At 44.3% G+C, this 22530-nt stretch overlaps 2 protein-coding genes across 2 annotated transcripts; one reads left to right on the forward strand and one right to left on the reverse strand.

Moving 5' to 3' along the window:
• Positions 1 to 2531: 2531 nt before the first annotated feature.
• LOC132676699 (olfactory receptor 10H3-like) lies at positions 2532 to 3482 on the forward strand. Its single transcript, XM_060628730.3, has one exon. It carries the CDS (start codon positions 2532 to 2534, stop codon positions 3480 to 3482), a length of 951 nt encoding a protein of 316 aa, XP_060484713.3.
• An 8878-nt stretch (positions 3483 to 12360) lies between these two features.
• Positions 12361 to 13311, reverse strand: LOC132674578 (olfactory receptor 10H3-like). The gene has a single exon (XM_060627175.3). It carries the CDS (start codon positions 13309 to 13311, stop codon positions 12361 to 12363), a length of 951 nt encoding a protein of 316 aa, XP_060483158.3.
• Between the last annotated feature and the right edge of the window lie 9219 nt (positions 13312 to 22530).

Genomic DNA, 22530 nt, shown 5'->3' on the forward strand with positions numbered 1-22530 from the left:
TTCAACTAGAACAACATGTTGCCACAGGCGGGATGAAAAAGCAGATACCAGCATCACCTTGTATGCCATCCAGCCAGCACTGGAAAATTTTGCTAAAATGTAAAAGAAAGCCACAATTCTCACTAAGTGAGTTTTTAAAATGTGGTTACTTTCCTAAAAAGTTAGTTACGTTAACATGATACCGATTGTTCCTTTAGGTTGAATCAAAGATTGATCATTGTTCTTTTAAATGTGTAAGGAACTCAATATTTTTCAAAAGTCGTAGGATTGGGGCACCTTGGTAACTCAGTTGGTTGGCGTCCGACTTCGGCTCAGGTCATGATCTCACAGTTTGTGGGTTCAAGCCCTGAGCTGGTTTCTGTGTTGACAGCTCAGAGCCTGGAGCCTGCTTCGGATTCTGTGTCTCCCTCTCTCTCTGCCCCTCCCCTGCTCTCTCTGTTTCTCTCTCTCTGATAAATAAACATTAAAAAAATTAAAAAATAAAAAAATCTTTATTACAGTTTTAATTACAAATACTGTAAGAATGGAGAGTTCTAACTCAGTTAAAGAAAAGCCCTCTAGGGGACTCAATAGTTATTTAGCGTAAACAGATCCTGCGACCAAAACATTTGAGAGCTGTCTCCTTATAGTTTGTGTCACTATTGGTGATGTTATCTTACTTTTTCCATGAATTCTATCTTTTATTTTATTTTATTTTATTTTATTTTATTTTATTTTATTTTATTTTTTATTTTAAGAGAGAGTGAGCACGAGTGGGGAAACGGCAGAGAGAGAGGGAGAGAGAATCCCAAGCAGGTTCTGTGCTGTCAGCCCTGGGGCTCGAACCCATGAACCATGAGATCATTATCTGATCTGGCTTCAGAAGTAGAATTCAAAGATCCATCACTTACATACAACACACAGTGCTCATCACAGCAAGTGCCCTCCTTAATCCTCATCACCCATCTAGCCCATCTCCCACTTGCCTCCCTCTGTCAACCCTCAGTTTGTTCTTTATGGTTAAGAATCTCTTGGGGCACCGGGGTGCCTGGGTGGCAGTCAGTTGAGTGTCTGACTTTGGTTCAGGTCATGATCTCACAGTCTGTGAATTTGAGCCCCCACATCGGGCTCTGTGCTGACAGCTCAGAGCCTGGAGCCTGCTTCAGATTCTGTGTCTCCCTCTCTCTCTGCCCCTCCCCTGCTCATGCTCTGTCTCTCTCTCACTCTCTGTCAAAAATAAATAAACATTACAAAAATTAAAAAAAGAAAGAATCTCTTGGGGCGCCTGGGTGGCTCAGTTGGTTAAGCATCTGACTTTGGCTCGGGTCATGATCTCACAGTTCATGAATTTGAGCCCCACATCAGGCTCTATGCTGATAGCCTGGAGCCTGCTTCAGATTCTGTGTCTCCTTCTCTCTCTGTCCCTCTCCCACTCACACTCTGTCTCTCTCTCTCAAAAACAAGTAAACATTAAAAAAAAATCTCTTGTGGTTTGTTTCCCTTTCTTCTCTTCCCCCCTTCCCATATGTTCATCTGTTTTGTTTCTGAAATTCCACATAGAAGTGAAATTCATATGACATTTGTCTTTCTCTGATTGACTTATTTCACTTAGCATAATACACTTTAGTTCCATCCATGTCATTGCAAATGACAAGGTTTCATTCTTTATGATCGTTGAGTGTTATTCCAGTGTGTGTGTATATGTACGTATATACATACACACAATACCACATCTTCTTTATCCATCCATCAATCGATGGACATTTGGGCTCTCTCTGTAGCTTAGCTATTGTTGATAATGCTGCATGTGCCCCTTCAAATCTGTATTTTTGTATCCATTGGATAAATACCTAGTAGTGCAGTTGCTGGAATGTAGGGTAGTTCTATGTTTAGGTTTTGGAGGATTTGCATGATTATTACAGGTATAATTCTACAGGAAATACTGAATTTGGGAAGTTGACCTCATCTTCTGCAGCGTGTGTCTGTCTTTGTTCTAAATAGTTGTCTTCATTCCTTTACCTTTCTAGGTACATGATCACGTCTATTCCCTTCCAATCCTGATATTCCTTCTTTACTTTTTCTCAAGCATCACCGCCAGCTTCACTTCCCATCTAATGAACAGCAGAGGCAGTGAGTAACCTTGGCTTCTTCCTGATGCTAAAATAATACATCTATTTCTCCCACTTCGTGTACTATTTGCTAGTTTTGTGCTGTATATTCCCAGTAAGCTAAGAAAGTCCCCGTTGACTTCATGTTGAGAAGAAGCTTTTAAAAAGATTTTTAAGGTATATACATCTATCACCATTATGCTGTATATCTAAAATGGTGCAATACTTTATGACAATTATGTATTAATTTTTAAACCATAAATAGTAATGGAACTTTAGCAATCCAGGATTGCAGCTTGAATTCATATAATTATATGATATTTATTTTAGTTTATTCCTGTGACTGATCACATGATAGGTTTTCTGATGCTGAATCAACCTTGTTATTCATGGGATAAATTACGAACCTTCATTCCCTTTCTGATCTCACCAGATGCAGCACCCATGGCTGGTCAGAACTATAGCATGATGACTGAGTTCATCCTCGTGGGCTTCTCCATCTTCCCACAGCATCTCCTGCCCACCTTCTTCCTGCTGTACCTGCTCATGTACCTGTTCACGCTGCTGGGGAACCTGCTCATCATGACCACAGTCTGGAGCGAGCGCAGCCTGCACACGCCCATGTACCTCTTCCTGTGCGCCCTGTCTACCTCCGAGATTCTGTTCACCATTGCCATCACCCCTCGCATGCTGGTTGACATGCTCTTCACCCACCGCACCATTACCTGGGCGGCCTGTGCCACCCAGATGTTTTTCTCCTTCACATTCGGCTTCACCCACTCCTTCCTGCTCATGATCATGGGCTACGACCGCTACGTGGCCATCTGCCACCCCCTGCGCTACCATGTGCTCATGAGCAACCGTGGCTGTGCCCGCCTTGTGTCCTGGACCTGGGCTGGTGGCTCAGTCATGGGGATGATGGTGACCCTGATAGTTTTTCACCTCACCTTCTGTGGATCTAACATGATCCGCCATTTTTTCTGCCATGTGTTTTCCCTTCTAAAGTTGGCCTGTGGGAATGAGAATTCCTCTGTCACCTTGGCTGTGATCCTGGTGTGTGTCTCAGCTCTGATGGGCTGTTTATTCCTCATCGTCCTCTCCCATGTCTTCATCGTGGCCGCCATATTGCGGATCCCCTCTGCTGAAGGCAGGCACAAGACTTTCTCCACATGTGTGTCCCACCTCACTGTGGTCATTGTGCACTACGGCTTTGCCTCCATTATCTGCCTCAAGCCCAAGGGCCCCCATTCTATGGACAGTAACACCCTGATGGCCACCACCTATACAGTCTTCACCCCCTTTCTCAGCCCAATCATTTTCAGCCTCAGGAATAAGGAGCTCAAGAATGCTATAAAGAAAAGCATCCAGAGAAAACTCATTCCTCTAAGCTCCTGATGGCCAGTTGGGTGGTGAGGAATGTGATTGAAGGGCTGGGAATAATGATTGTCTCCAGGGGACAGTTGTAGGAATTCAGTATATGGAAATACTTGTTAGGTATTGTTGGATGCATAGGGTTTTGGAGCAGGATAGGTATTAGTTTTTCCCAATTTTTTTTTACCTCCCTCATGCATAGACCCTAGTGATCAATATCTCTTCTTCTTGATACCATGCAATGAACTCCTTCCCATTACCTCTGTCTAAGAATGTGTTAGCTCTCTATGGGCCAGTGGAGAGCATCACACGGATGTGTCTTGGCACTGATGCACAGGGTTCTTCTCGAATAGACAAGCAAGGGAGGACTTTCTCAAACTTCCCTCACCATAGGAATAAACAAAAGTAAGCATAATAATAAGTGCCACCAGCACTGGGGTTTTAGTTATCAAGCACTGTGTCCAGTGTTGTGTAAGTACTATCTTTTAATTATAGCAAATGCACAAAAGAGCATTCACTATTTTATTCTAAGGAGATGGTTCCATGTTTATAGTTCCCACCTTCTTTGGAGGTGATAGACCCTAAATGATTCCTAATGTTGAGATGAGTTGAGTGAAGGATGTCAGAATGCAAAGTGGAGAAAGAGAGTTTGAGAGCCAGAGTGACAGAGAGAGAAAGCGGAGAAGATTCAGTGCTTGAAGAACATACAGATTGTTAAAAAGGTGTTGCTCTCTGACATCTTAAGGAAATCTTTTTCCATTTTTTCCCATATTACTTGCAATAAAACATAAATTTCTTATTCCTGTGTTTACTTGAATCTATCTGTGGGATGTGCTAGAGGGCACAGTGCTATCTCAGGATGGGACAAAGAGAGGTCAAGGGTGTGAGCACCCCCTTTATGCCAAGGGTTTGGGAAACCATGTGTCTGAGCACCCAGGAGGGGGTCTTCCATTGGTATAAATTCTTACTCAAAGCTGTGGCCAGATATTGGAGTGGCAGGCAGAAGGTGTTTTATAATAATAAACCTATGATGGCTGTCACATATGAATGCCTGCTGTCTGCCAAATGCTGTGGGAAGGGTTTCCTATGCATTTACTCTTCTAAGTCTCAAAATAAATTATTCTTTCTCTGCATTTAGATATGACCCACATCTATTACTATTCACATTTTTGAAATGCATAAAATGCAAATGTGATAGATAATTTGTCCTGGGCCACAGCACCGTGAAGGCGGGAAGCAGGAATCGATTACAATGTGCATGTGTGTGCAATTGGTGAACAGGAACCCGCCTCTCTCAGGTGTCTACAAAGAGAAGTGAGGTCGTGACTGGGAGGCGAAGGCTGTCATTAGAAGAAAGAGACCCCTTTCAGGGAAGGAGGGCAGGTGCAGCCCTAGGCACACACCCCTTTCACACAGCCAGAGGGAAACACGGACTCCAGAGGAGTTCATGAGACACTTTGTCTCATGAACACTGACCACGAGAGCTTGGCAAAACTGGCTACAGCAGTTTTGGGGTTCCATTCATTATTTTGCTCATTATCGGTGTTCCTGACGGATGCCCCCACCATTCCTAAGATGTGCTTCTCCAGAGTCTGCGGCTGTGTTCCCTGACCCATCAAGAGAGGGTGTTCAGATGAGGAGGAGGGTGTTGTAGTTTCAGGGCAGAAGATTTATATGCTTTGTTACAGCAGCCCCAGAAACTGACTCCTGAAATGGTATCCTGGCATTAAATGTTTTGGGGTTTCATTACAAAATCAGCTGAGTTGCAGGGAATGAAATGGCAGATTAAGTACTTACACAAAGGGGAAACCACCAGGAATTGATTGGTAGATCTCAAACTCATCTCTTTAGACAGAAAGGTGACACTTTTACCAGGCCTGTTTTTCTTTTTTAAGGTTTTTTTTTTTTTTTTTTGTATTATTCAGGATTCCCCAGAGAAACAGAACCACTAGGATGGATGTGTATACATACAGATGTGTATATGTACGTAGGTGTATATAACATATATAACACATATAACATGTAATAATGTTAGTGTATGTTTTAAATTCATGTTTTGAATAACTTCTTGCTATTTTTTTAATGTACCATCTCATCACATATATGACGTTTTCCCTTGGTCCTGGAACAGTAGTCTTTCAGCTACTAAGCTAATTAAATGCAAGATGTATAATTTAGTTCACAAATTATAATGCCTTTCCTTTGAGGCACTGATTTTTAAAACCGAACAAAAAGCTTTGAAATCAGTATCAAAAGGAAAAGCCCATTTGGCACATAGTACAAGTTTATTAAATATTTGTTATTTGACTACAACACTCAACTTACTGAATAAATATTGTTCTGGTGCAACCACAGTATATTACATATTATAGTATGTCATAATTGTGTTGTTCCATTTTATAAAATGTGATATGCCTGCATCCAGCTCTTCCTGTCCCCACACTGAGGGCTTTTTTAGTGCCAGGTTACATCAGTGTTATTTTCAGGTCCCGAGATTCAGAGTGGGTCCCTTAGCTAGAGATCAGAGCGGATGTGATGAATGGATGAAGGAAGTAGAGTGGATGAGAGAAGGGAGGAATGACTAGAGGGGAAGAGGAGAGGGAGTGGGAGGGAGGGAGGGAAGGAGGGAGGAAGGAGAGAGAGAAAGGAAGGGCATTCCCAGGGCCTCAGCCACCTTCTTTGGACATGGAGGAGTTCGCATCCAGCTTCCAGTGCTCTGGGGCCAGGTCCCCGGGATCTGCCTCAAGGGAGGGTGCCCTCAGAGGTAACACTCTTGCCCTGCTCACTTCTGGCCCCAGTGCAGCAGCAACCAGGGCATCCAAGGCAGACATTGTGAGAGAGAGGAAGGGGTGGGCTCCCCAAGGGGGTGGGGATAGGAGGTGGGTAGGGGGCACTCGCCTGCAGAACAGAGATTGCCCTGGACCCCGGGTTGGCATGACTCCACAAGGTGTGTCTGTGTCAGGGGGTGGAGTCTGGCAGCCAGAGGAGGGTGGAGTCGAGAGGGGAGGTCAGCGGGCACAGTGCACCAGCAGACGGGGCGTGAGGCCAGAGCCAGGGCTAGACCACGGCACAAAGAGGCCGGCAGTGGGGGCCAGAGATGGTGGCTGAGGGATGAGGTCCAGGAGGAGCTGAGTCTGGTGCCCCGGGATTGCCACCCAGGCCCCTGCTGCCCCCAAATGCTTCTTTCCTGCCTGAGAGAGAGACCCCATCCCGACACCCAACCCAATCATCCACTTTCCAGGTGGGGTCCTGGGTCCTCCAAGCATTGGCTGACTTGGCTCTGAGATAACACTTGGTGACAACCTTCTGGGGCTGGGTGAGGGGGCAGAAGCACTGCTGTGATATGGGGGTGAGCCCTGCCCTAGGGTAAGTATTTGAAGCCTTGTCATCAAATCTCAGTGATATATGTAAATGACAGATTGTGTATCATGGATATATTAGTATGTATCATCGAGATGCATGTGTCAGTGATGCAGATATAAATACACATACCTGTGTGTACCTCTTTTCCAATTTTTCACCAGAGCTGCGGCTTCAGAGCCATCCCCTGTGCTCTGTGGCTGTCAGGTTTGTTTTTTCTATATGCCGTGTAGAGCTTCGTGGCTCACTCCCACCACATGTTACTTGGCCCTGCCCCCAGGTGAGGGTGGGGGTGTCTCTGACTGCCCCTGACTGTCTGCCATCACAGACAAGGCTGCCATGAATGGCTTGACCACGTCCCCTTGCTGAGCTGTGTTTCAGATGGAGATCTAGAAGTGTTTGTGGGACCTTGGGTAAGTGTCCCCTTAATCTGGCCGTGAACCACCAAGTGAGGATGTCTTCAGTCTACTCATCTCACATCTGGGCCAACACAGGGCGGATCCAGATTTCTAAGTCTTGCCACTCCAGCAAGCAGATGGGGAGCCTGTACCCACTGTGTTCACAGATTGATGCTGTTTTATTATTTTTTTAATGTTTATTCATTTATTGAGAGACAGACAGACAGAGAGAGAGAGCATGAGCAGGGGAGGGGCAGAGAATCCCAAACAGCCTCCACACCATCAGAGCAGAGCCCAATGCGGGGCTCGAACTCATGGACCATGAGATCACGACCTGAGCTGAAACCAAGAAAAAGACGCTTACCCTACTGAGCCACCCAGGCGTCCTGAGTGTTGCTGTTGTAACCGAATTCCTCTCCTTGCTAATGAGCCGCTCATGTCCTTGTTTGCTGCTGGCCTAGTGCATTTCCTCAGCTGCAGATCACCTGTGCCCCCCTCTTGCCCACTTTCTATCATGATGCCTGTCCTTTTTCTCATTGGTTTCCTCATTTCTCTTTTTTCTCACTGTAGATTCTAGATATTACTCTCTTGTCAATGGGTTTTTTTCAGCTTGATCGAGGTATACATAATATACAAAGAGCTGCGTATATTTAATGGGTACATTTTGATGACTTTGGACATACGCCTACAATTGTGATACCATCCGCACAACCAAGGTAATAAATGTTATCTACTGCCTCCAAAGATTCCTCATGTCCCCTTCTGTGTGTGTGTGTGTGTGTGTGTGTGTGTGTGTTAGTAACTTAAAAGGACATCTACCCTCTTAACGAGTTCTTTTTTATTGAAATATAGTTGACAAATAAACTTGTGTGAATTTAAGGTGTACCGTGTGTTGAGTTGGTATGTTTATTCATTATAATGCGATCGCCATTGAGCTAATAGCTAGCATGTCTATCGGGTCACATGATCATCATGTCTGTTTTAGTGTTGGGGATAAATAAGATCTCGTCTCTTAGCGAGTTTGATGATGAGAATACAATATTGGCGTCTATGTTCTTAACAAGTGTTTAACTGTGCACTATCATGTTGTTAACTCTAGCTTGTAGGCTGAACGGCAGAGCTCAGGAACTTATACAGCAAGTAGCTCTCTGTTCTCTGTCATCTGTAACCTTTATCCATGATGAAAGGATTCAGAATTTCGATGTAAAAGAATTGATCTTTTTCACTGAAGGTTTGTGCTCTTTTTTCTTTTTGAGGAATGTGTTTCCTATTCTTGGAGCACAAAGATCCTATTACACTTGCTGTCATTAGCTATGTTTTTATCTTTCACAATTACGTTTTCAATCTATCTTGATTCTCTTTTTGGTGGGGTATTGGGAGTCTAGTTGTGGTTTTTGTTTGGAGAGACAGATACTTTCCTCAACAGCATCCCCTAAACAATTCGCCTTTTTTCCAAATGATTTGTGGTGTGACCTTAACCATACATGAATGGCTCTGTCTCCGAGCTCTGATTCCAGAACCACTGGTCACTGTCTGTCCTTGCACTGATCCCACACTGCTTTGTTTCCAAGATGCTGTCGCGTGTCTACAGAGTGCAGTCTCCCCCCACCTCCTGTCATTCTTCATTTCCAGATGGACTCAGTTATTCATGGGCCCTTATTTTTGACAAACATTTTGCAATATGTTTATCCTCTTTCTCAAGAGTCCAACTGGATGTTTTTGAGAGGATTACATTGAATGTATAGATTAAATTTGGGGAAGAATGAACATCTTTCTGATATTGTCTTTTGCTTTCATCCGTTTTGTTAGGTCATCTGTCATGTTTCCTGTCTGTTAGAGGTCTCATAGTTCTCCATGAAGCTCCTGTGTGTACTTGTTTAAAGTAATTCCTAGACTGTTGTCAGGTTTTGTGCAACTTTGAATGATACCTTCTTTTGTAATGTTTTATTATTAACTAATTTTAAACTTATGAGAAAGCTGCAAAAAGCATACAGAAAACTCTCATCCTCCCCCCACCAACCCCTTTGAATGCCAGGATCTTCCAGAACCAGGACAATGTTGAGACCCAGGGCACGAACACTGGTATATAACACTGTATAGCAAACAACAGCTCTTACTAGAATTCTTTCGACTCTCCACTAATATCCTTTTTCTATTCCAGGACACAATCCATTTCATGTAGTTGTTATTTCAAGTTTGCATTATCATTCACTTCTAAGTATCTCTTAATTTCCCTTTTAGCCAGATGATTAATGACTAATATGTTACTTTAGCATTGTCAAATGGTTCACCCAATATTTACATTCTAAATACATGGGAATTTTGAGGGGCCCTTTTCTTATTAAAGTCCAGTAGTATTGCCAAATGATCAGATATTTGGGGCTTTGGGTTTTGGTACTTGGGAATGTACCTGTATTTCCTTTATGACCTGACAGCGTTTGACGTTTTTCTCTTTTTCTTTCATTTTGTGTTGGTGTAATGATAGGAGCATATGTGTGTTTGTGTGTATTTGTACAGGATAAATAAACATATATAAGTATATATTAACTTTTGTATATATATACATGTACGTACATGAATGTATATAGAATACATAGTATATACACTTGAGCTATGTGTGTATATATATATATATATATATATATATATATATATAGCTCAAGTATTAAATAATGTGACAGAATTAAGTCTTAAAACACCAGTAATTAAAATTATAACGCAGGGGCCCCAATACACAGGAGGGTGAGCATCCCTCCTGAGTCACACGGTCCACGTCGAGCACGGAGACCGTTCCTCCTGTCCTCCAGCGCCTGCTCCGATAGTGTTGGTTGAGGGCACACCGCACCCCAGGCCCTGTGCTGGGGCCCCTGCAGCTACACGGTCAGGTGAGTCCTCAAAACACACCCCAATGAGCAAACCCTGCAGCTGGGCTCCCTGGACTCCTTCACCTTTGTTGACCGAATTCCAAGGACACTCAGCACTTCTCGAGAGCCATCTCAACGCCCCAGGTCTTCTCCACAAAGAAGAATGGCCTAAGAATCTGGCTTGAAACTAATTGTAAAGTGAGACCCAATAACTTTTAATGTCAAGATGCCATTTCACGAGTCAGTTTCTGGGGCTGCTGTATCAAAGCATATAAACCTTGTGCCCTGACACCACACACATCTATCCTCTTCTATGCTGGAGGCCAGAATCGAATCAGGGTCACCAGGTGTGAGTCCAGATGTGAGCAGGGCTGCATCCTTCAGGGGATCCGGGGAGGGATGTGTCTCCTGCTTTCCCAGCTTCGAGGGCACCACGCATCCCCTGGCTCGTGGTTCCTGCCTCAGCTACTCCGATTCCTCCTTCCGGTGTCACATCCCCTACTGCTCCCTGTCTCTGGCCCCTCCTGCCCCCTTGTCTAAGGACACTTGCAATTATAGCAGCCCATCTGGGTGATGAGGGTAATCCCCCTGTCTCAGATCTTAACTGCATCTCATCTGCACACTCCCTCTTGCTGGGTAAGGGAAGGCAGCCACAGGCTCTGGAGAAGCACATCTTAGGAATGGTGGGGGCATCCGTCAGTAACACCGATAATAAGCAAAATAATGAATGAAACCCCAAAACTGCCATAGCCGGTTTTGCCAAGCACTCGTTGTCAGTGTTCATGAGACAAGTGTCTCATGAACTCCTCTGGAGTCCGTGTTTCCCTCTGGCTGTGTGAAAGGGGTGTGTGCCTAGGGCTGCACCTGCCCTCCTTCCCTGAAATGGGTCTCTCCCTTTTAATGACAGCCTTCTCCTCCTAGTCATGACCTCACTTCTGTCTGTAGACACCTGAGAGAGGGGGGCTCCTGTTCACCAATTGCACACACATGCACATTGTAATCGATTCCTGCTCCCTGCCTTCATGGCGCTGTGGCCTGGGACAGATTATCTATCACATTTGCATTTTCTGCATTTCAAAAATGTTATTAGTGATATATGTGGGTCATATCTAAATGTGGAGAAAGGGTAATTTATTTTGAGGCTTAGAAGAGTGAATGCATAGGAAACCCTTCCCACAGCATTTGGCAAAAAACAGGCCCTCATATGTGACAGACATCCTTAGGTTTATTATTGTAAAACATCTTCTGACTGCAACTCAAATATCTGACCACAATTTAACTAAGAATTTACACCAATGGAAACCCCCCCCTCCCCCAGATGCTCAGACATATGGTTTCCCAACCCCAGCATGGGAGTCAGACAGACCTAAAGTTGCATGTGACCCCTTCCTTCACGTGTTGTGTGACTTCTACCAACAATTCTTTTCTGCATAAAGGGGTACCTACACCCTTGACCTCTCTTTGTTCTATCTTCGGATAGCACTATGCCTTCCAACAAATACCCCAGATAGATTCAAGTAACCACAGCAATGAGAACTTGATGTTTATGGAAAGTAATATGGGGAAAAAGGAAGAAGACTTTCCATAAGCTGTCAGAAAGCAACTTCCTGTAAACACACTTTACGTTATTACCCAAACACTGAACCCTTTCCTCCACCCACTCTCTACCCCTCCCTCCCTCTCTCACTTCACTTCGGATTCTGATATTCTTCACTCTACTCAGATCAACATAGTAACCTCCTTAGGATCTATTCCTTCCAAAGACAGTGAAGAACCATTAACGTTCAACCATTCCCTTAGAGACAAATAGTTAATCTTATTTTGTGCATTTGTTATAATTAAAAGATAATATATACAATACTGGACACAGTTCCTGCTTAGAAAAGCCCCAATTCTGGCAGCACTGGTTTTTCCTATTTTTGTTTATCCTTATGTTGGTGAAGGAGAAATTCCTTTCTTGCATGTGCATTCAATAAGAACCATGGGCATCAGTGCCCAGACATCCATGTGATGCTCCCCAATAGCCCAAGGGTAGAGAACACAACATAGACAGAATATAGGAAGGAGTTCATCACATGGGGTCAAGAGCAATGAGGTGACGATTACTACAGACTATGGAAGACAGGGTCAAACAAATTGGAGAAAAACAAATACCCAGCATGTATCCATAATCTATCAATGTGTGTCTTTTCACATACATGAATCCTTACAAAAGCTCTATGGAGACAGACCTCATTATCCCCAGCCATGCTATCATATTTCCTCACCACCAACTGGCCTTCAGGAGCTTAAGGGACTGAATTTTCTCTGGAAGCTTTTCTTTAAGGCATTCTTGAGCTCCTTATTCCTGAGGCTGAAAATGATCGGGCTGAGAAAGGGGGTGAAGACTGTATAGGTGGTGGCCATCAGGGTGTTACTGTCCATAGAATGGGGGCCCTTGGGCTTGAGGTAGATAATGGAGGCAAAGCCATAGTGCACAATGACCACCGTGAGGTGGGACACACATGTGGAGAAGGTCTTGTGCCTGCCCTCAGCAGAGGGGATCCGCAATATGGCAGCCACGATGAAGACATAGGAGAGGACGATGAGGAATAAACAGCCCATCAGAGCTGAGACACACACCAGGATCACACCCAAGGTGACGGAGGATGTCTCCTTCCCACAGGCCAACTTTAGAAGGGAAAGCACGTGGCAGACAAAATGGTGGATCACATTAGACCCACAGAAGGTGAGGTGAAAAACTATCAGTGTCAACATCATTCCCATGACTGAGCCACCAGCCCAGGACAAGGACACAAGGCGGGCACAGCCACGGGGGCTCATGAGCACATTGTAGCGCAGGGGGTGGCAGATGGCCACGTAGCGGTCGTAGCCCATGATCATGAGCAGAAAGGAGTGGGTGAAGCCAAACGTGAAGGAGAAAAACATCTGGCTGGCACAGGCCGTCCAGGTGATGATGCGGTGGGTGAAGAGCATGTCAACCAGCATGCGAGGGGTGACGGCAACGGTGAACAGAATCTCGGAGGTGGACAGGGCGCACAGGAAGAGGTACATGGGCGTGTGCAGGCTGCGCTCGCTCCAGACTGTGGCCATGATGAGCAGGTTCCCCAACAGCGTGAACAGGTACATGAGCAGGTACAGCAGGAAGAAAGTGGGCAGAAGATGCCTTGGGAAGTTAGAGAATCCCACGAGGATGAACTCAGTCACCATGCTATAGTTCTGACCAGCCATGGGTGCTGCATCTGGTGAGATCAGAAGGGGAATGGTGACCAGCATGACAATCGTGAGTCTATACAACAATGTACCCGGGGGAGACTACAGACGCAGTATGTTAGGATTGGGAAAGTGACCCGGATACTCACTGGTTCTGCTGTTCTTTAGCATGGAACTGAAAGTCATGAGCGGTGCTATAAATAAGAAAAAGAAAGAAGGTGTACAGATGGGAAGGAAAGAGACATGCTCCTTCACCCAGAAAAAGTAAAGAATGAAGACATAAGGTACCACAGCAATAGAGAGCACAGTCTGCAGAAGACAGGATCGGCTCGCAACACTCAGTATTTCTCACAGAATTACTCCAGCAGTAATCATTCAAAGTATAAACTTTAAGTAATACTAAGATGACATTCCCAACGGTGACACAAACTATAAAGACATGGCTCGCCAACATTGTGGTCTGGTGATTTCTTAACACTCAAGAAAATGTGAGACTCTGATGGGTTCCTGTTTGGGTGCAGTACAACTCTCTGTTTTCACCGTATTAGAAATTAACACTGAGATTGTCTGAAAATATGTAGTATGGATACATTCATGGGACACCTGAAGGTTCAGTCAGTTAATGGTCTGACCCTTGATTTCTGCCCAGGTCATGATCTCACAGTCGTGAGATCAAGCCCCATGTTGGCATCAATACTGAGCATTGAGTCTGCTTATGATATCCTCTCTCTCTCTCTACCCACCCCCACTTGCACATGTTCTCTCTCTTCTCCCTAGAAAAAAAGAAGGAAGGAAGGAAGGAAAGAGGGAAGGAAGAAGGAAGGGCGGTAGGGAGGGAAGGTGGGAGAGAGGAAAGAAAGAAAGAAAGAAAGAAAGGTCAACCTGTTCAAACTGCAATATAAGTCAAACTGTCAATATAAGTAACATATTTTTAGGAAAGTAAGTACATTTACAAAATTAACATTTAGTGAGAAGCGTGGCTTTAAAAAACATTTTAACAAATTTGGATTGGAGACCAATTGATGCTCATTCTGCTTCTTCATTCAGCCTGTGGCAACATGTTGTTTTAGTCGAGCATATGATGAAGATACATCCTCACCTTCATTGGAAAAGTAAGCACCTGATGGTCCCCCAGAAAGGGTCTCCGGGACCCCAGGGTCTTCATATCACACTTTGAAAACTTCTGTTGTACGATACCTAGGAACTAATCAAACACAAGCAATACCTCCAGATTCAGAAATGTTAACCATTAGTAAAAATGTCGATGGCTATCTGAATACACGAAGGACAATCCACTCTCTTGGGTGGATGAGCGAATATGGTGATGATTACATCATCAGTATACCTGCATGTTCGGCTACAGTGAATCAAATGTACATTTGATAAAAGTTTCCTTAAGTTCCTTCTGGAAAATAAAGTCAGTGCAAAACCATACCAGTCTTCTAAAAAAAATGGGTTAACTAGGAGAGAAATGCCCTGGCAGGTGTGGAGACCCATGACAGACATCATACACATCGTTGTCATTTTCAAGTGTGACCCTGGAGCAGCCACAGACAGCGATCAAGTTGGCTACATACCTCAGAAAGTACCCCAGCGTGATTCAAAACTTGATACAGGTGGGAGCACAAATCCAAGAGAAAAGATGGATGGTTTAGGAGTCCGTGGTGGGAACACTGGCCCTTTTATGAAGCAAAGCAAATCTGAATTTCTGCCTAAGGCCATACACACAGGTGGAATCCAGGTGGATTCAAGACTTAAATATGAAACACAATGCCCTGAAGGTAATAGGAGAAGGTGTCGGAAAATACTTCTGTTGATGTAGGAGTGGAGAAGGACTTCTTAAACAAACTTCAGAAGCACAAACATGAGGTGGTTTTGAAAGACATGAAAACATCAGCACGATGTGTTTCTGTTCAACAAGATATACTGGATCCAGTTAACGGGAGATGGAAAGGTGAGAAAAATCATTTTCATTGTACAAAAAAGGACTGGGGAATATAATCTAGAATTAACAAGAGACCGATTATGTGTACAAAAAGCAGAAAGCCTGATACAGAAATGAGCAAGGCATAAAACAGAATTTAGCAAAGGTATGAGGAGATAGCTCACAGAGGGTGTAGTAAGAGCCAATAAAAACATGCTAATAAGAAAAAAGAGAGAGAGGGACAGAGAGACAAAGGAAGGGAAATGCAACGGAAATTCAGTGTATATCTATTCAATGCCCCAAGTTAGAAACTCCCTGGTGTTGATCAGTTTTGGGGAGAATGCAACCCTCGTGCACGGCCTGTGAGAGCGCAGAATAGTGGAAATGAAGAGCGCACGTGCTCTGTGGCCCAGCACATGTGCTCCTGAACATCTATCGCGATTGCTCAAAGGCATTTACAGGGGAGCATGTCAGAGGGTGTTTCTGTAGCATTGCTTTTAGTGGGGAACTGGAAAGCCTGCTTGTCCATTCTTTGGAAGGGGGCAGGACCCGTGGGCTGGGGGCAGGACCCTGCAGCCCCAGCCAGGAGTTCGATGCTCACACAGCAGCATAAATGAAGCCGTAAAATGTGTTGAATGAATGAAGCAAAAAGCAGATGAATGCTCCAGCATAGTAACATTTTGGCATATTGAAAATAGACCAGCTGACACTATTCTGTAGGATGCTGTAATGGTGGATACATGCCATTATACATCAGAACGTGCAACACAGACAGTGAACCCTAATGTATCCTCCACCTATACCCCTCACTGCTCCGGGCTACTCCTCTGTTCCCACTCCACTCTGACTTCCAGAGACAATTGTCTGAAATATACCCAAGGTGTGCAGACATCAGAGCCAGGGCTCAAGCCCCAGTTTTTGCTGTGTGTATCTGAGAAAGAACTTTCCAGTTTGGAGCCTCCTCTCCCCAACTGAAATATGAGAGTAAGCAGAGAACTATCTTTAGAAGAACCATGAAGATTCACTGAAAGGACTCCATGTTTACCTAATATGGGTGGTTATCCCTGACGCTGATATCTTCTCTGTTCTCCAAACTGCTTTCCTGTCATCAGTCTGTACCAGATGCACCAGTTGGTCCCATTCCAAACTCATAGTTTCTGACCTCAGTGGGGTCTTTAGGACCTCTGGTAAATTGACAACACAGTTTGACAAGTGGCTGGTCCAACCTCTGCCTCCTCGCCTGGCCCCTGCCTCACCCTACAGTCTGCCTTCCCACCTGCCACTTGGTGGAGTGGCTGCAGTTTGCCGGGCTGGGCTCCCCCATCTCCTCCGACAGGTGCAGGAGAGAGTTCGTCTACTTTGGTCTCAAAGAGGATGGCTCACCCACAGGTGCTGAGCTCATGTCACACACCTGCATCCAGGAGTGAATCCAGCTCAACCTCTCTGCCTCCCCTCGAGGCTCACCTCCAGGTTAGCAAAGGCCACCTTCAGGCAATTCAGAACACAACGGCCAAGGCAAGATACACACCTGACGCAAGGTTTCTGAACCTCAGTACGTGTGGGATTTGGTGTCAGATCATTCTCTGGGGTGGTGGCTGTCCTGTGCATTATATAACATTTAACAGGATCTCTGGTCTCAACCCATCAGATGTCAGTAGCATCCCCTCCAATCATGAGTCACAACAATCAAAAATGTCTCCAGATATGCCCACATGTCTCCTGTGGGGCCCAACTACCCTGGGCTGAGGACCACTGGCCTAGAAGCTTCTAGGGCCCTGGGCTGGGTAAGAACCCAGGACCCATAACAGCACCTGAGAAGACCACAGGCAAGGGTAAGAGCCTGTCTTATGACCCGTCTATCAGGCCCTGCTCCCATCTCCTGTCTGGGTCTTGCTCCCGACAACTGTTTGAATATTGCCACCTACCCTGTCCCTCCTGGACCCCCTTGTGCTGGGCTGCCTCTTCCAGGAAGTAGCCAGCAGGGCAGGGAAGAAGATGCTCTCCTGTGTTATTCTATCAGCAGCACACAGCGGCAGGTGTGGGACCAGACCTCTGGGCTCCTGGAACTGATGCTGTGTGCTTTATCCCTGCCGCAGCTTCCCAGCACGCTGCTCCCTAGAGCATCCCTGGAACACCAATCTGGAGTGCTGTCCTCAGGGTCTGGAGAGGTCAGAAGGATCATCAGAGGGCCTCTGGGACCTGCAGCCTCTACTCCTTCCTCCAACTCTCCAACACAACTCCCTGCTGTCTCTGTCTGCCCAGAGGGTCCCAGTCCCTGCTGAGGACTAGGAGCTCCCAGTCTTGGGGGAGACAGGACTGGAGTACATGCCTTCAACCCCTTAGGGTCAGGGCACAGTCAGAGGGGAGGAAGGAGCTGCAGCAGCCCAGAATGGGAATCCAGGGCTCTGCCCTGGGGTCAAGGCAGCTGGAGGGCTTCCCACAATAAGGGTAATTTAGAGCTGGGTCGTAGGGAGCGATTTCTCCTTGTCAGTAGAAGTGTTCAATGTTTCCTGGACACACTGGATTGCCCCACCTCGCCTCATGGTCAAGTTCGACCCTATCCCTGTCGTCCTGGTGATCCGAGCCTGAGGGTCCACGTCAACATAAGCCTCTCTGTGATATAACCAAGCAAATATTTGGTCTCCTGTGTTGTCCTTGTTCATTGACCACCGAGGAGACTCTTGTATGCTCACGAGGTGACTGGGAGCTGTGGGTTTAACATTACATCACATCTTCTGCCTCCAACTCAAACATCTGGCCTCACCTTTGAGTAGTAGTTTAGATCCACAGAAAGCCCCCTTCCTGGGTCCCCAGACCTATGGTTTCCCAATCCCCAGCATGGGAGTCAGACAGACCTCAATCTCCATGTGACCCTTTCCTTCACATGCTGTGTGACCTCCACCAACTGTTCTCATCTGCATAAAGGGGGTACCCATACCCTTGACCTCTCTTTGTGCATCTTGAGATAGCACTGTGCCTACAACAAATCCCCCAAATAGATTCTTCCAAACTCAGGAATGAGAAATTGATGTTTATGGAAAGTAATGTGGGGAAAAAGGGAAAAGACTTTCCATAACTTGTCAGAAAGAAACACCCTTTTTTTTTTTTTTTTGCTAGTGGGTTATCATTTATTTGGGGGCTTTTCAGCTAACAGCACAGAAATGTACATACACAAACTAACCTGTTATATAAAGACATATCTGCGATTATGTTCTTTTTTTAATGAAAGTTATTGTCAAATTGGTTTCCATACAACACCCAGTGCTCATCCCAACAGGTGCCCTCCTCAATGCCCCTCACCAACCCTCTCCTCCCTCCCACGTTCCCATCAACCCTCAGTTTATTCTCAGTTTTTTAGAGTCTCTTATGATCTGGCTCCCTCCCTCTCTACCTTTTTTTTTTTTTCCTTCCCCTCCCCCATGGTCTTCTGTTAAGTTTCTCAGGATCCACATAGGAGTGAAAACATATGGAATCTGTCCTTCTCTGTATGATTATTTCACTTAGCATAACACTCTCCAGTTCCATCTATGTTGCTACAAAATGCCATATTTCATTCTTTCTCATTGCCACGTAGTATTCCATTGTGTATATAAACTACAATCCTTTATCCATTCATCAGTTGATGGACATTTAGGCTCTTTCCATAATTTAGCTATTGTTGAGAGTGCAAAGCAACACCCTTTCAACATGCTTTATGTTCTTATCCAAGCACTGATCCCCCCCTTTCTCTCTCTCTTTTCCTCCCTATTCCTCTCCCCCCTCCTTCTCTCTCACTCTCCCTTCCCTTTCCCTTCCTCATGTGAAAATTGTGCTGTTACCAACTTCCTTCTCATTTTCATGCCTTTTCCAGATTTTGCCCCATATGCACTTTTATCCAACTTCTTGTTCAGATCATTTTCAGGACTCCTATCCCACTACTTATCTTTCTCTCTCTCTCTCTTCCGGTGTCTCTCCCTTCCTCTCTCTGCTTCACCCTCTGAACCCTGTTTTTTTCAAAAATTTTTTAAGTTTTATTTTTCATATTTGAGAGAGAGAGAGAGAGAGAGAGAGAGAGAGAGAATGACCAGGGGAGGGGCAGAGTGATGGAGACAGAATCTGAAGCAGGCTCCAAGCTCTGAGCTGTCAGCACAGAGCCTGACACGGAGCTCGAACTCACAAGCAGTGAGACCATGACCTGAACTGAAGTTGGACGCCTAACCAACTGAGCCACTCAGGCATCCCTGAACCCTGTATTATACAGAAATCCTCCCTTAAGGTCTATCCCTTCCAAGGCAGTGAGGAATTGTAAACAATAGATCATCTTCTTAGAGACTAATAGTTTAATTTTTTTGTGCATTTGTCATACTCTAAAAGACAATACTATAAACCACTGGATGAATAGCTTGATATGAAAAGGGTCAATTCTGGGGTCAGATATTATTACCCTGCTTAATTTTCTTTATCCTTATGTTGGAGGAGGGGAAAATCTTCCCTTGCATGAACATTCAAGAAGACCTTGTGCGTTATTGCCCAGACACATCCCTGTGATGCTCCCCACTGGTCCATAGAGAGATAACACATCCTTAGACAGAGTAATGGGAAGGAGTTCATCACATGGGGTCAAGAACAAGAGATCATGGTCACTAGATGCCATGCAAGAGGGGTGTAAAAAATTGGGGAAAAACAAATACCCAGCATGCATTCAACATCTATGGATGTGTGTATTTTCATAGACTAAAACTCTACAACATTCCTGTGGAGATAGCTGTTATTGTCCTCAGGCCTTCTACCATATTTCTTCATCACTAAACTGGCCAACAGTAGCTTAAGGGACTGAATTTTCTCTGGAATCTTTTATTTTTTTTTAATTTAATTTTTAGTTATTAATATGCAGTGCGATATTGGTTTCAGGAGTAGAACTCAGTGATTCATCACTTGCATACAACATCCAGTGCTTATCACAAGTGCCCTGCTAGTGCCCATCACCTGTCTATCCATCTCCCACCCACCTCCCTCCATCAACCTTCAGTCTGTTCTCTATCATTAACAGTCTCTTATGGTTTGTTTCTCCCCCTTCTCTTCCCTCCCTTCCTATGTGTTCATCTGTTTTGTTTCTTTAAAAAATTTTTTTAATCTTTATTTACTTTTTAGACAGAGAGAGACAGAGCGTGAGTGAGTGGGGGAGGGGCAGAGAGAGAGAGAGGAAGACACGGAATCCAAAGCAGGCTCCAAGCTCTGCACTGTCAGGACAGAGCCTGATGCAGGGCTCAAACTCATGAAGTGTGAGATCATGACCTGAGCTGAAGTCGGATGACCAACTGACTAAGCCACCCAGGCATCCCTGTTTTGTTTTCTAAATTCCACATATGAGTGAAATCATACAATATTTGTCTTTCTCTCATTGACTTATTTCACTTAGCATAATACACTCTAGCTCTATCGACATTGTTGCAAATGGCAAGATTTCATTCTTTTGGATGGCTGAGTAATATTCCATTGTGTATGAGCAATATTCCACATCTTTATTCATTCATCAGTTGATGGACATTGGGGCTCTCTCCATCATTTGACTATTGTTAATACTGCTGCTATAAACATTGGGGTGCATGTACCCCTTCAAATTTGTATTTTTGTGTCCTTTGGGTGATAGTGCAATTGCTGGGTTGTAGGGTAGTTGCATTTTTCAATTTTGGAGAAGCATCCATACTATTCTCCAGAGTGGTTGCACCAGTTTGCATTGCCACCAACAGTGCAAGTGGGCTCCCTTTTCTCTGCATCCTTGCCAACACCTGTTGTCTCTTGTGTTGTTAGTTTTAGCCATTCTGACAGGTGTGAAGTAATATCTCATTGTAGTTTTGATTTGTATTTCTCTGATGATGAGCGATATTGAGCATAAAAAATCAATGTGCAAAAATCTGTTGCATTTCTATACACCAATGATGAAGCATCAGAAAAAGAAATCAAGGGTTTCTATTCTATTCCATTGGTCTATGTGTCTGTTTTTATGCCAATACCATGCTGTCTTGATGATGACAGCTTTGTAGTAGAGGCTAAAGTCTGGGATTGTGATGCCTCCTGCTTTGGTCTTCTTCAAAATTACTTTGGCTATTCGGGGCCTTTTGTGGTTCCATATGAATTTTAGGATTGCTTGTTCTAGTTTTGAGAAGAATGCTGGTGCAATTTTGATTGGGATTGCATTGAATGTGTAGATAGCTTTGGGTAGTATTGACATTTTGACTATATTTATTCTTCCAATCCATGAGCAGGGAATGTCTTTCCATTTCTTTATATCTTCTTCAATTATCTGCATAAGCTTTCTATAGTTTTCAGCATACAGATCTTTTACATCTTTGGTTAGATTTATTCCTAGGTATTTTATGCTTCTTGGTGCAATTGTGAATGGGATCAGTTTCTTCATTTGTCTTTCTGTTGCTTCATTGTTAGTGTATAAGAATGCAACTGATTTCTGCACATTGATTTTGTATCCTGCAACTTTGCTGAATTCATGTATCAGTTCTAGCAGACTTTTGGTGGAGTCTATCGGATTTTCCATGTATAATATCATGTCATCTGCAAAAAGCGAAAGCTTGACTTCATCTTTGCCAATTTTGATGCCTTTGATTTCCTTTTGTTGTCTGATTGCTGATGCTAGAACTTCCAGCACTATGTTAAACAACAGCGGTGACAGTGGGCATCCCTGTCGTGTTCCTGATCTCAGGGAAAAAGCTCTCAGTTTTTCCCCGTTGAGGATGATGTTAGCTGTGGGCTTTTCATAAATGGCCTTTATGATCTTTAAGTATGTTCCTTCTATCCCGACTTTCTCAAGGGTTTTTATTAAGAAAGGGTGCTGGATTTTGTCAAAGGCCTTTTCTGCATCGATTGACAGGATCATATGGTTCTTCTCTTTTTTTTTGTTAATGTGATGTATCACGTTGATCGATTTGCGAATGTTGAACCAGCCCTGCATCCCAGGAATGAATCCCACTTGATCATGGTGAATAATTCTTTTTATATGCTGTTGAATTCGATTTGCTAGTATCTTATTAAGAATTTTTGCATCCATATTCATCAGGGATATTGGCCTGTAGTTCTCTTTTTTTACTGGGTCTCTGTCTGGTTTAGGAATCAAAGTAATACTGGCTTCATAGAATGAGTCTGGAAGTTTTCCTTCCCTTTCTATTTCTTGGAATAGCTTGAGAAGGATAGGTATTATCTCTGCTTTAAATGTCTGGTAGAACTCCCCTGGGAAGCCATCTGGTCCTGGACTCTTATTTGTTGGGAGATTTTTGATAACCGATTCAATTTCTTCGCTGGTTATGGGTCTGTTCAAGCTT

The sequence above is a fragment of the Panthera onca genome, chromosome A2 (assembly GCF_046562875.1).
Source record: "Panthera onca isolate mPanOnc1 chromosome A2, mPanOnc1 haplotype 2, whole genome shotgun sequence".
In the NCBI taxonomy this organism is placed as follows: domain Eukaryota; kingdom Metazoa; phylum Chordata; class Mammalia; order Carnivora; family Felidae; genus Panthera; species Panthera onca.

Coding starts and splice junctions, on each gene's coding strand:
- LOC132676699 (XM_060628730.3), top strand. CDS start 2,532: ATGGCTGGTCAGAACTATAGCATGATGACTGAGTTCATCCTCGTGGGC.
- LOC132674578 (XM_060627175.3), bottom strand. CDS start 13,311: ATGGCTGGTCAGAACTATAGCATGGTGACTGAGTTCATCCTCGTGGGA.